Below are 13,922 nucleotides of genomic sequence, written 5' to 3' on the forward strand. Positions count from 1 at the left end.
GAGTTGGAGGTTGCTGTGAGCTGTAATGCCATGGCACTCTACCCAGGGGGACAGCTTGAGGCTCTGTCTCAAAAAAAAAAAAAAAAGAAAAAGAAATAAAAGAGGGAGGAGGTGGAGCATGTAGTATGATTTTTTTTACTCCCTTGCAAATAACGGTGATTGGTATTCAATCCACACGTATTTACTGAACATCATGTTTTTGCTCTTGAAACTGTATAGGGAGGTGGAGGAGGGATGGGGGAGTTGAGATGGCTAAGAAGTTGTGTTGCTCATCATCGGTGATCCTACAGGCTTACACTTTTCATTCAGGTTAGTATTTTGTGACTAGTAGTATATTAACAAAAATGACATGGGTTTTTTGTTTGGTTTGGGGGTTTTTTGTTTGTTTTCAGTTGTTTTTTGGTTTTGTTTTTGAGACAGAGTCTCACTTTGTCGCCCTGGGTGTCTAGAGTACAGTGCCATCATCATAGCTAACAACAACCTCAAACTCATGGGCTCAAGCAAACCTGCCTCAGCCTCCTGATCAGCTGAGACTACAGGCATGGGCCACACCACCTGCAAAAAACTCTTATTTTTTGTAGACGTAGGGTCTCACTCTTGGCTTAGGCTGGAAAAATGACATGATTTTCATTAAATAGATGAGGTAGTGTGGTCTTAGAGGAAAGCATTGTATACCCAATTCCCACTTCTTTGATTTTCTCTTGACCACCCTTTAGAACCTGTGTGTTAAAAGTTTTAGGGAACCTCTCATACATGGCACACTGGTATTGAGAAAATTAGTGCTTAAAGTCATCTGACCCTGTTCTGTATAAATCTGGATATGCTTTTCTTTTTAAAAATTAAAATCAGGCGGTGCCTATAGCTCAAAGGAGTAAGGCGCCGGCCCCATATACCAGATGTGGCAAGTTCAAACCTGACCCTGGCCAAAAACTGCAAAAAAAAAAAAAAAAAAAAAATCATTGAAAAAAGGCGGAAAATGTAGACTTTGATTTACTTATCCACTGATTAATCTTGTGACTTTTCTTTTGTGAAAACTGATAGATAATAGTCTCAAAGATTAATAAAGATTTGTGAAAGTAGTAACAATATAGAAACCCAAAATGATAGGAGATACTACTTCTTTTTCAGAAGGAAATGATTGGAAAAATAGGGTAATTTATGTTTAAAGACTGTTATTTCATCCTTGGTATATGTGAATCCATGAAATAATGAAACCCTATAGGAAGATTCCCACCTTACTTAGGATCACAATATAAAGACACTACAAAAAGAATATTTTGTGCCATTAAATTCCCTGTGCTAGTCACTGGCCACATGTATATTGGATAGTTTCAGTTCAGTTACTGGCAATTCTTTGTTTTACTCATCAAACCCTTTTAACATTAACAGCTATTTGGTTAATAACACATGACTTTAAAAATTCCCTCATTTTACATTTTTTAATTCCTTGATTTTATACTTTAAACAAATTTAAAATTTGCATAACTTTACAAAGATGCATGTACAGTAATGTTCCTTACAGCAATGTGTATAAAGCAAACGTTGAACCCAAATATCTGTAAACAAACTTTGTTTTTAATTCAGGTAAACATTAAAAATGATGAAGTAGATCTATAATTATTAATATAAAAAGTTATTTTCCAGATAGTGATTTTCTTTTTTTAAGATTACAAAAGCAGACTATAAAGTAAACCCTTTTTTAAAAATCTTATGTTTAGAAAATACAGGAATAAATACATCAAAATGTTAACAGTTTTCTCTGAATGGATTTACAGACGGTCTTTACTTTCAGCTGTGTTATGTATTGTCCGAGGTGGGGTTTGGTTTGCTTTGGTTTGGTTTTGAGACAGTCTCACTTTGTCACCCTTGGTAGAGTGCTATGGAGTCACAGCTCACAGTAACCTCAAACTCTTGGGCTCAAGTGATTCTCTTGCCTCAGCCCCCCAGTTGCTGGAACTACAGGCGCCTGCCACAATGCCTGACTATTTGCTAGAGACAAGATCTTGCCCTGGCTCAGGCTGGTCTCAAACCTGTGAGCTCAGGCAATCTACACACCTCAGCCTCCCATAGTTGCTAGGATTACAGGCATGAGCCACCACACCCGGCCTTTCTGAGATGATTTTTAAAGTTACTATTAATTATTGTTTTCAATAAAATCAACTTTGAAAAGGTAAAAGAACCCTGAAGGAAATAAAATGTGGTTTAAGCATTCAAAAGAATTTTTGTATCATCCATGCTAACGGTGTTATCAGCCCTTGTTTGACATTGTTTCCCCTTCTGTCCCCACTGAAACACTGTTAACAGCGATGGAACACTTTGCCCCGCCCTGCAGCTTCCTGTTGTCTTTATCCTTCATTTGTCTCCCTCTACATACTTTGAGCTAAAATGACAGGCCTGTCTTCCCAGCGTGTACACACTGAGGACGCTATTTGAGTAGAACACTTTAATGTCGCCAGTCCTCCTTCTGACAGAAATTCTTACCTCAATCAATAACTTAGACTGTTGAGTGTGTTTCACTGATAGAACTTGTATTTAATTAAGCTCTTGTCTTGAGTGATGTAGACTTAAGCTACTGAGAATGCCCAAATTTCACCCTAGTCTTTGCATTCTGGACTGCTAGGAATTGAAACAAGATCATTCTTTTCAAAAGTGGAGAAATGTGGCTCAGATTTCAATTAAGGTCATGACTTAGTCTTAACTGAAAGATCACGTATTTTAAAAAGTATCTTGGTCAATACTCAGGTTTTTTGTATATCTACACTTGGTATTACTGGTTTAAATTTTTTTGAATCTTGGCTGGAGGCTGGGCTTGGTGACTCATGCCTGTAATCATAGCACTCTGGGAGGCCAAGGTGGGTGGATTGCCTGAGCTCACAGGTTCAAGACCAGCCTGAGCCAGAACCAGACCCCCGTCTCTAAAAATAGCCAGGCATTGTGGGGAGCACCTATAGTCCCAGCTACTTGGGAGGCTGAGGCAAGAGAATCACCTGAGCCCAAGAGTTGGAGGTTGCTGTGAGCTATGACGCCAAGGCACTCTACCAAGGGCAACAAAGGGAGACTCTTGACTCAAAATAAAAATAAATGAATCTTGGCTGGGCTGATTTTAATAGTAGAGTTTTAGTTTCAGCATTTAGGAAAATGACTAAGAATCACGAAGAGTAGACAGAAAGGCAGAAGTTCTGAACACACTTCATAGTATCAGGAAGTGTATTAATTGTATGTGATATAAGTAAATTATTCTCCCTAGAATAATAAGCTCAGCACAATTTCAAGAAAACTTAAGCAAGGCCTTGTTGAACAGGCTTTCAAAGGCTTTGTTATCTGCCTCAACAGATCGATTCAAAGGTAATGTTTCTGTTATACCTTTCATACTGAGAAGGTCAGACCATGAGTATCTTACAAGGTAAGAGTCCCAGAATCTTCCCAAGTTACAGGTTGTCACAGACCTGAACCACAGACACACTTAAATACTCCCTACCTTTTTTTTTTTTTCATATTAAACAACAGCTTTTGCCAAGGTTTTTCTTTTTTCTCTCTCTCTCTTTTTTGAGACAGTCTCACTGTGTCGCCCTCAGGAGAGTGCCATGGCATCACAGCTCACAACAACCTCCAAATCTTGGGTTTAATTGCCTCAGCCTCCCAAGTAGCTGGGACTATAGGTGCCCACACAACACCTGGCTATTTTTGGTTGCAGTTGTCGTTGTTTAGCTGACCCGGGCCAGGTTTGAACCCACCAATCTGGGTGTATGTGGCTGGTGTCCTACCCACTGAGCTATGGGCGCCGCCCTGCCAATGTTTTTCATTTTCCCTTTGGTTCCTTTTTACCTGTCTTTTTACCTATACTGAAATTCTCAACACCAAAAATAGGGGTAGTGAAAATCAGGGGAAGAGTGAATTTAGAGAGTTGGAGGGAAAGGAGTGCAGTCTGGGATCTCTAGGAACCTAAGTTACTTTTTTTTAATTGCTTTAATTTTTTTCCCCGTCAGACGTTCATGCTATCCACGTGGGTAGAGAGGTATCTCCTAGCACCCCATCATTAGGAGGGTGACTTGGCTCCAAGAGGGCTTAGAGGAGCTCCGTCCTGTTTCTGTGGTGGGCAAGTGACTCACATTCCAGTTTCACTGTGTGTCAGCTCCCGCAGAGATCTGTTGTTAATATGTTCAAGTGTTAGTCATCGTGGTGAGTCTTAGCCGTTACTAGCATCTGTTGCTATTTTTGTAATACTGAGCTATGTAGATTTTGGTGTTCCCAGAGTTGTGGAAGTAGACCTTCTCTCCCCTCTTTCATTTGATCTGATAGCTACCACATGACTATTCATCTGAGGTCCTGGTGTCCCTTCAGAGCAGGTAATGAGGAGCACTGGTGCCCAGCCTGTGCTGCTGGCCAGGAGTAAGGAATTGCCCAGGCCATCTGAACCTCTTCCCAGAGAGCTCACGAGGGACCCTGGAGTCCCTCACCCACACCCACCTGCATTTTCTCAGGGAGATGTCTACTTAGAGACCAGGGGAGTAGGGTGAGAAGTGTGTGGTGGGGGCAGGAGAGAGAATAAGACTTGTCAAGAAAAATGACAAGAGGTATTAGTAAACCACATACTGATGATTCTGGGCAGCTGGTGAAATGTCAGCAGCGTGTCATTGGCTCTGCTATAGTGATGGTGGCCCAGGTTCGAACAGAAGTTTCTCACCTCCCCTCCGACTCCTTGAATGAAAGTCAGCTTCCTGAACACTCCTTTCCTCATGTAGAAAGAAGCAGAGATCCTGCTATTTACTGATTCCTGCCTCTGCTTCCCTTGCAGCTGACCCTCTGGTGGGCAGCATTGCCACGCAGTACATGACCAACAGAGCGGAGCACGACCGGATGGCCAGACAGTGGACCAAGCGGTACGCCACATAGGGGCCTGCTGCCCGCGCCCGTGCCGGACCTGTGCAAGCACATTCACCAAGTGCATCAATAGCCCTGCCCACCCCTCCAGACCTTGGTTCTTATTATCCTATTTTTATTAAATTTGGAACCATTTTGTGATGGTAATGTCATCTATCCCTCCTTCCCACTGCTGCTTCCCTCCCTCTCTCTCTCTCTTCCTCTCTCCCTCCCTCTCCCTCTCTCTCTCTCTACCTTTTTCTCTCTCTTTCCCCTCCCTCCCTCTCCCCACATCTCTCTCTCTTTTCTCATTGTATTCCCTTTTTGGTTTCTGTTAACTTGAAAGATTTGGGATTTTTTTTCCCCACCTCAACGTGGATGGGAACTTTTGTTTTCAGTGCAAACAATGTTGGATCTGTAATAGTAAGAGCTTTCTCACAAAGCTTTATATTACTGTGTGGTTTTGTTTTTTGTTGTTTGTTTTATTTTGATTTTTTTTCTTTTATGTGGTCTTTGGGAAAATACAGATTCAGAGTTATATCTCGTTTCTACTTAAATGTAGTGCTAGGGTTAATTTTTTGTACTGAAGTCTTTATTGGTGGGTGCATGCTACTGGGAACAAGTTTTTGTATAAAAGCTTCAATCAGAATCACTGTGCATTACTGAGACTCTGTTTATCACTAGCCTTCTGTCCCCCTTTGCAGAAGACTGTTGGATTGAACAAAATAATATGTATTTTGATTTACTTAAAGTGCTTGTAAATTTCTTAGGGACCTGCCACTTTTGACTGTGGATCAGTTGATGTACACTTGTATTATTATCAAAGCACTCAATAAATCACTGTGGCTGATAACTGCACTTCTGGTAATCTGGCGTTTGTTTTGTGTCCTGGTGACCCACATAGCCGTACATGCAGTGAGGCTTGTCTAATTCAATTACAGGTTCGAGTGTATTTTTCGTCTCATACCCCTGATATTTCTTTATAGTCGAGTTGCTTAGCATGTGGAATTTTTCCAGCTATCAGTAGCCTGGTGATCTTACTGTTGTTTTACCAGATCGCTATCATTTTATATATATCGGCTAGACACGGTTTCTGTTTACAGCCTTCTTTATTCACCAATTAAAACATCTGGCTCCAAAAATAGCCACCTTGTCAAAGTGTTCATTTGTGTTCAACCACTTTTGAGTTTATTTTTCTCTTCTTTTTCCTCTTTAAAATTGTTGTAGTGAGCAGCACCTGTGGCTCAAAGGAGTAGGGCACCGGCCCCGTATGCCAGAGGTGGTGGGTTCAAACTCAGCCCCCAGCCAAAAACTGCAAAAAATCAATAAATAATAAAATTGTTGTAGTGATTGCGTTCAAGCCTTGGTTCAGTTTTGTCTTCATAATTTTAGTGAACAGAGTTAACCTCAGCTTCATCAGTCATGGTCAACACATTCGTTGACAAGGGTATGTCTGTCTGACTTGAACTTAAAAGGCTACTTTCGTGCACAGCTACAGGAGGCAGGAAATGTGTGGGTGGTGTAGTCTGTAAAACACCCAGTTTGCTGACCGATGATCAGGGTTGTTGGTGTTACAAGGCAGCCTGGAAACCACTGCTCCACTAAATACAGTTACAGACCCACCATACTGCTGAGTCTTATTAAAGATTCATTAGTGTCTCTACTGCTAAATATTAGAATTTATAAGTATTATTCATTTCTAAGTATTTCATCTTTTTGAATATTGATAGAGTTTTATTGTCTTTAAATTGTTAAAAAGAAACACTAAAGAAAATATGTTTGAATATTGAAAGTGCTACTTTTAAACCTAAAGTACTTAGGAATATCTTTTTCCTTTTAGTAATGATCTTACCATTCATTTTATTTAAAAAGTTTCTCGTATTCTAGAACAGTGTATATATAGTCTCTGTTGCAACGTTTCAACTCTGTGGTTATAGCAAAAGGAATCACAGACAGTAGGTACATTAATTGGCAGAACTGTGCCCCAAGAAAAACTTTGTTTACCCAAATAGGCACAGGATTTGGCCTATGGATTATAGTTTGCCCATCCCTAATATAGACACCACAGATTGGGAAGTGGAGGAAGTCAGATAACTGTGTTTATTCCCTTTCTTCAGTGTAAATTTAATTAATATAATAAACACTACTCTTTAGAAAATTAACCAGAATGTTTTATTGTCCACAGACTTTCTCTCCACAAAGGTCTTTATCTCTACTTTAGTACTTTAGATTTTTCAGCCCTAAAAGCATTGAACCATTGTAAATGAATTATCTTAATACACTTGTTTTTTTTTCTTTTAAGATGTTAACACCATTGGAGACATAATTTTAAGTAACATGCTAAATATACTTCAGTCCACACTTCATGTCTGCTTGTATGTCAGATCATTTAAAAGTGTATATTATAATATTTAGGAGCCAGAGACTCCAACTCTAGTAGGAAGTTCTGTCACTGATCTGTATTTGCTTCCCTGTGAGTCATTTCCAGCTTTTGTGCCAATCCGTGATATGAAGGGCCTGCAGCACTTCTCTCCCCATCTTTATGAATTCCAAATACTTTGTGACAAACAAATATACCCTTCCCTCAAAATGTAAAAACGAGAGAAACTCCAGAGAGACCAACAAAGTCTTACTAGAGCCTAATACTGAGTTCCAGATAACATTTTAATTTTACTTGAAATCTGTAATCGCAACAGGCACGTTGTTTCAGTATGTACGGAAAATGTAATTTCGGTACGTTTTTAAAAGTGCGTAAAAGAAGAAGATTTACCAGTAGTTTAGCACACAGAAAGATACAACAGTTTTGATTAAATTATAGGAATAACGTTTTAAGATTGGGGAGTGATTTTGTACCCTAATACTACTAAGCTTTCTACACCATTTATACACTACTTTGTAGCTGTATTAGATAAAATGTTGGCAGATTTTCCACTGAGGCAAAACTATCGGTTATTGAGAAAGTTGTTGGAGATTGTTATCTATGGTCTTAAGTCATTCAAAAGGTTGTGGTCTTAATTTGTCATAAAGCTGCAAATAAACAGAACATCCTTTATCTCCTCTTCTATAGAAATCCATTGATGGAAATTACACAAGTCGTCAATTATTTCTCATCCCACAATTACAAACTACACTTATCTTCACATAGTTCATCATGGAATACTGGGTTAGGAAGAGGGAAGGAAGGAAGTACTTATTACTACAGTAAGTCATCTAAGGGTGTAAGTGACCCGCAGTCACCCAAGCTAACAAGGTGCCAATGCACGAGTCCCGCTCAAGTGTGTGACGCTGGAGCCTTTGCTGTCAATTACAAAGTCACATATACCTTTTTTAAATTATAGATCACACTGTAAACTTAAATTGGCATAACTCAGTCTTAGAGTCAAGATGTTTTACAACTCCTAGATGGTGGGGTTTGCATCTTTTATATGTGGGGGGGAGGAAGTTGAAGAAAACTTGGACCTGGTATTAGGAGATCAAACTGCAAGAGCCAGCTTTCTAGTCTCAGAGTACCACATGAAGATTTGACCAGCAGTGGGAAACATGTCATTTGCAAAACCCCTGAATTTCTCTGCATCTCAGTACTATAATATGTATAAAAGGGGTGTTAATTATTATCAAGCATGACAATTTTTAAATGTCTCTGTCTTTAAAAGAGATACTCATACTTAAAACTGAGAACAGTCTGGCCACATACCAGTGGCTCACACCTGTAATCCTAGCACTCCAGGAGGCCAAGGCTGGAGGATCCCTTGAACTCAGAAGTTCAAGACTAGCCTAAACAAGAGTGAGACCCAGTAAAGATAGAAATATTAGCCAGGTGTTATGGCAGGCACCTGTAGTCCCAGCTACTCAGGAGGCTGAGCCAGGATGATCACTTCAACCCAGGATTTTGAGGTTGCTGTGAGCTTGGCCAATGCCAAGTTTCACTGTACTTGGGCAACAGTGAGACTGTCTCAAAAAACAAAAGAAACTGAAAACAGCCTCAAAATTGCACCACAAAGCCCAAACAGGATCCTGATCTACTGTATTTTATGTCAAGGTAGCTTTATAGCTATGTCAGAATGTCCCCACTTCACAGGGCTCTCTGGTGCTTGCACCATGACAAGCATACAAGCACACCCTGCACCTCGGCTAGGCCTGGAATTGTCCTCAGAGGAAATGGGGAACAGGCCTAGTTATATTCTGGACCATAGCTCTTTAAGAGCTGGAATCTTCTGGAGTTGAGACCGTCAGGAGCTAACAGTACCTTGGCCTCAGGACCTTCCATGTAGCCATGTGTTTCCCCACATCCATGCTGTTCCCCCACCAGGAGCTGACCGGGTCCTTAAGTCTAGAACATTCTTCTTCCACTAAGCACCTCTCTCACATTCCACTATGAACACGGGTAGTGTAGGTTAGAGGCACCTTAAAATGGAAAGTCCTGTGTCTCAGAAACCTGTTGGATGCTGGTCAAACCAGGACCAATGGTCATGGGAGCTTTTGTGCTAAGACTAAGGTCTCAGGCATCGCCAAGGACCAGTTTGGCCCATAGAAATGTTTAACTGAGGACAGTGTTTCCCTTGATGCACGTCGATCCCTTTAGAATAGATGTGCATGTGGCTGTTGGAAGAACCCCCATCTCTCTCTATGGCTTTCCCATCAGCACTGTTCACTCATTCTCCACTTCTGAGGGCAGGGAGGGACTGAAAGCAACTGCAGGCTGCCTTTACGTCTCCAGGCAAGTATGCCTTTCTGTGAAGGTGTCACGAAGCTTAACATGTGTACAGGCAGTTCCTGAGTTACAAACATCTGACTTACGTGCAACTTAAAAACGTAAGCTCTTACAGTAAGTCCCCTAGGTACAAACATCTGACTGATGTCCAACTCACACTTACAAACAGAGACTATTACAGGTAAATGTAGCTATCCTACTTACATACAACTTTAAGAGCAAACCTGTAGAGCCTGTCTCATTTGTTTATAACCAAGGAACTGCTGCCTATCTACTTCTTGAGAAGATTTTTAGAAAGGGACATTCCTGAATTTTAAAACTCTCTATTTCCACAGGAAAGTAGAGGCAGTATTATAAACACTGATCTCCCTTACCTATTTATAAATCCACATAAGCAAAGTGGGGACCAAGCTCAACTGCTCTAGAACTCTGAGGGTCAATGTTCTCTCTGTGGTTAAAGAAAAAACCTTGCCTAATAATCTTGGCGTTTGGGGGCATTGTGTGATCCGTAATCCCAATGTCCCCTCCTCCTCCTCAACATGGCCTTCATCCATCTTTTCAAAAATTAACTGAGGGGTTAGAGTTCAGGATGACAATCACATCCAGGTTTATAGAAGTTTAGACCTCCTGAGGAGTTCTGTCAAGCTGTGCAGCAGAAAAGTACGATGCTTTACAACGGGCCTCTGACCATAGTGCAGAACACCAAGCAAGACTCTTCTACTCAATCAACAGGTCAAGAACAGCCACAGGGGCAGGGAGAGGTCACAACTCTCCTGGTACAGCTTGCCTGGACCAAAATTGCCTACAAGTGAAGTGATAACATTCTCCATGGTCTGTTCAGTCTCCAACTTGAAACTACTGACAAATAAATACATGAAGCTGGCCACCCCCACACACACTGACAGTTTGGGTCTCCATTCATTAGACCAGCAGCTGACTTTATGTTCACCCCCAAGCAGCACCCAAGTACTAAGATTTTTTTTTTTTTTTTTTTTTTTTTGAGACAGAGCCTCAAGCTGTCCCCCTGGGTAGAGTGCCATGGCATTACAGCTCACAGCAACCTCCAACTCCTGGGCTCAAGCGAGTCTCCTGCCTCCGCCTCCCAAGTAGCTGGGACCACAGGCGCCCGCCCCAACGCCCGGCTATTTTTTGGTTGCAGCCGTCATTGTTGTTTGGCGGGTCCAGGCTGGGGATTCGAACCTGCCACCTTAGGTGTACGTGGCTGGCGCCCTAGCCAGTTGAGCCATAGGCGCCGAGCCCCAAGTACTAAGATTTAAGAATCAAAGTGGTTTATGGGCAGTTACTAGAAACCCATGGTGAGAAACTCCAGAAGCTATTATTAATCCCCGAGAGGCTCTGTTTACTGTAAGCTGTATCTGAGGAATTATTTTAAATTCAAGCATGACTATGCAATATTATTTCGATGTAAAACATGTGTCCCTATTAAAGAATCCCAAAATTTCTTTGTGTTCTTAATGGTGTGTAATAGAAAACCAGGAAATACTTCTCAGTCCAGCACTGAGCTGCTGGATTAGGGGAGAATAATGATACTTAGTTTTTGCTTAGCATTATAGAATATTGGGAGAGAATAATAATGCTTAGTTTTGCTTAATGCCTTTTGAATGAGAGAGGAAAAAAATAGATTTATGTAAAAATTGCATTGTATTTTTGGTTGGGTTTTTTTGTTGTTTTTTTTTTTTTTTTGCTATGGCATCATAGCTTACCTCAACCTCCAACTCTTGGGTTCAAGTGATCCTCTTGCCTCAGTTTTTCTATTTTTAGTAGAGATGGGGTCTTGCTTTTGCTCAGGCTGGCCTTGAACTCCTAAGCTCAAGCAATCCACCCTCCTCAGTCTCTCAGAGCGCTAGGATTACAAGTGTGAGCCACCACAACAGGCCAAAAAAAATTACGTTTTTTTGATTTAATAAAATTTCTATAAAGTGAGCATATATTTTAAAAAATAGGTTTTGGCTGGGCTCAGTGGCTCACACCTGTAATCCTAGCACTCTGGGAGGCCGAGGCAGGTGGGTTGCTGGAGCTCATGAGTTTGAGACCAGCCTGAGCAACATCAAGATCCTGTCTCTACTAAAAATAGAAAGAGGCTCAGTGCCTGTGGCTCAAGCGGCTAAGGCACCAGCCACATACAACTGAGCTGAAGGATTCGAATCCACCCCGGGCCTGCCAAACAACAATGACAACTGCAACAAAAAATAGCCAGGCATTGTGGCAGGTGCCTGTAGTCCCAGCTACTTGGGAGGCAGAGGCAGGAGAATCGCTTGAGCTCAGGATTAGGAGGTTGCTGTGAGCTGTGATGCCATGGCACTCTACCCAGGGCAACAGTGTGAGGCTCTGTCTCAAAAAAAAAAAAAAGAAAGAAAGAAAGAAAAGAAAAGAAAAACCGAGGCAGGCTCGGTGCCTGTGGCTCAAGTGGCTAAGGTGCCAGCCACGTACACCCAAGGTGGCAGGTTCGAATCCAGCCCAGGCCCGCCAAACAACAATGACCGCTGCAATAACAAAAAAAAATAGCCAGGCCTTGTGGCGGGCGCCTGTGGTCCCAGCTACTTGGGAGGCTGAGGCAGGAGACTCGCTTGAGCCCAGGAGTTGGAGGTTGCTGTGAGCTGAAATGCCGCGGCACTCTACCCAGGGGGACAGCTTGAGGCTCCTGTCTCAAAAAAAAAAAAGAAAAAGAAAAACTGAGGCAAGAGGATCACTTGAGCCCAAGAGTTGGAGGTTGCTGTAAGCTATGCTGCCACGGTGCTTTACCCAGGATGACAGTTTGAGACTCTGTCTCAAAAAAATATACATATAGGTTTAAATATATGCACAAAGAACTAAGCTGTCTTATTTATGTTTTGTTTACACATTGTATATATTTTTTGAGTATTTTAGTAATTTTCAGTAACCAGTGAGCTGTTAGCCACAATGCAAAAGAGTCTGCATGTAATACACAGAGTTGCTGTAAAATATAAAATAAAATATAGGTTTATATAAAGATGTTACCTTACTGGGTTCTACAAAATAACTTGAAGACTATATGTTTTAAACCCCCAAAATGTTTGTAAGCAATTTATATCTGATTTGTTTTATGGATTAAGAGGTCATGGAGTAAGTTGCTGGGTCAACAGAATCAAGGGAGAATCAAGAATGTGCACTAGTGACCAGTGCCTGTGGCTCAAAGGAGTAAAGCTCTGGCCGCATATGCCAGAGGTGGCGAGTTCAAACCCAGCCCCAGCCAAAAAAAAAAAAAAAAGAATGTGCACTAGTTAAGAATAGAAACTTTGTCGGAGTGATAATATTATTTATGGCAAGAGATTGAGAACATATCCTCCATTTAGAGAAGATGAATAGGAAACTATAATTCCTTCTGAGGCAAAGTCTATAAATTATCCCTAATATCCATTCTCCTTCCTTCCCATTATAAATAGAAATGTCAGAGTTTAGCTGGGCACATGGCCACCCAGCTAGAAACTAAATTCCCTAGTCCCTGTGGGAGGTTCATACAAAAAAATGCTCCCAATTCTCAGTCCTTCCCAATATCCACATCTGTTGCAGCTTCTTAAATGGTACTTTTCTTTTTCTTTTTTTTTTTTTTTTTTTTTTTTTGAGATGGAGTCTCACTTTGTCACCCCTAGTAGAGTGCTGTGGCTTAACAGCTCAAAGCAACCTCAAAGTCTTGGGCTCAAGCGATTCTCTTGTCTCAGCCTCCCAAGTAATTTAGACTACAGGGGCCCACCACAACACCTGGCTACTTTTAGAGACAGGATCTGGCCCCTGCTCAGGTTAATCTTGAGTGAGCTCAAGCAATCTATTGGCCTTGACCTCCCTCCCAGAGTGCTGGGATTACAGATGTGAGCCACTATGCCTGGCCTCCGTTCCCCACCTCTTAAATCAGTCTGGCCTGTGACTTGGCTTTGGCCAGGAGACAGGTGGAAGTAGTTTGGTGCCAATGTTAAGCCTTGGCCTGCATAGGCCTTGTGCGTTTCCCCACTTCCTTGGAATCCTTCCATGCATTGCCAGTGAGCCCTGGATGGCCTACTGAAAATGAGACATCGCGTGGAGAAGAACTGATTCAATCCTAGACTGACCAAACCCCCAACATGTGAGGGTGCCCCACCAAGATCAGCAGAGCTGCCTACCCACTGCAACTGATAGCAGATGCATCCCTCAACCCAGCCAAGACCAGGTAAACCACTGCCTGATTCTTAGATTTCTGAGCAATGAGACATGGTATTGATTTATTTAAGCCAAGTGTGAAGTGGTTTATTATACAGCTATAACCATAATAATATACTTCCTTACAGCCAGGAACAGCCAGGGGGGGAAATTCTGGCCAAAAGAAGTGAACAGAGAT

At 41.6% G+C, this 13,922-nt stretch overlaps 1 protein-coding gene across 2 annotated transcripts in view; it reads left to right on the plus strand.

The window, feature by feature from the left end:
• Nucleotides 1-5,718, plus strand: part of LOC100944131 (ubiquitin-conjugating enzyme E2 E2) — a 385,813-nt gene extending 380,095 nt beyond the window's left edge. For both annotated transcript variants that reach the window (XM_012806185.2, XM_023513730.1), the window contains exon 6: nt 4,796-5,718. In XM_012806185.2, the coding sequence (XP_012661639.1) occupies nt 4,796-4,893 (98 nt within the window). In that variant the 3' untranslated portion in view covers nt 4,894-5,718. The remainder of the gene's footprint in view (nt 1-4,795) is intronic.
• The last annotated feature ends 8,204 nt before the right edge of the window (nt 5,719-13,922 follow it).

Source organism: Otolemur garnettii, unplaced genomic scaffold, assembly GCF_000181295.1.
Source record: "Otolemur garnettii isolate 467f Iridium unplaced genomic scaffold, OtoGar3 scaffold00002, whole genome shotgun sequence".
Lineage (NCBI taxonomy): Eukaryota > Metazoa > Chordata > Mammalia > Primates > Galagidae > Otolemur > Otolemur garnettii.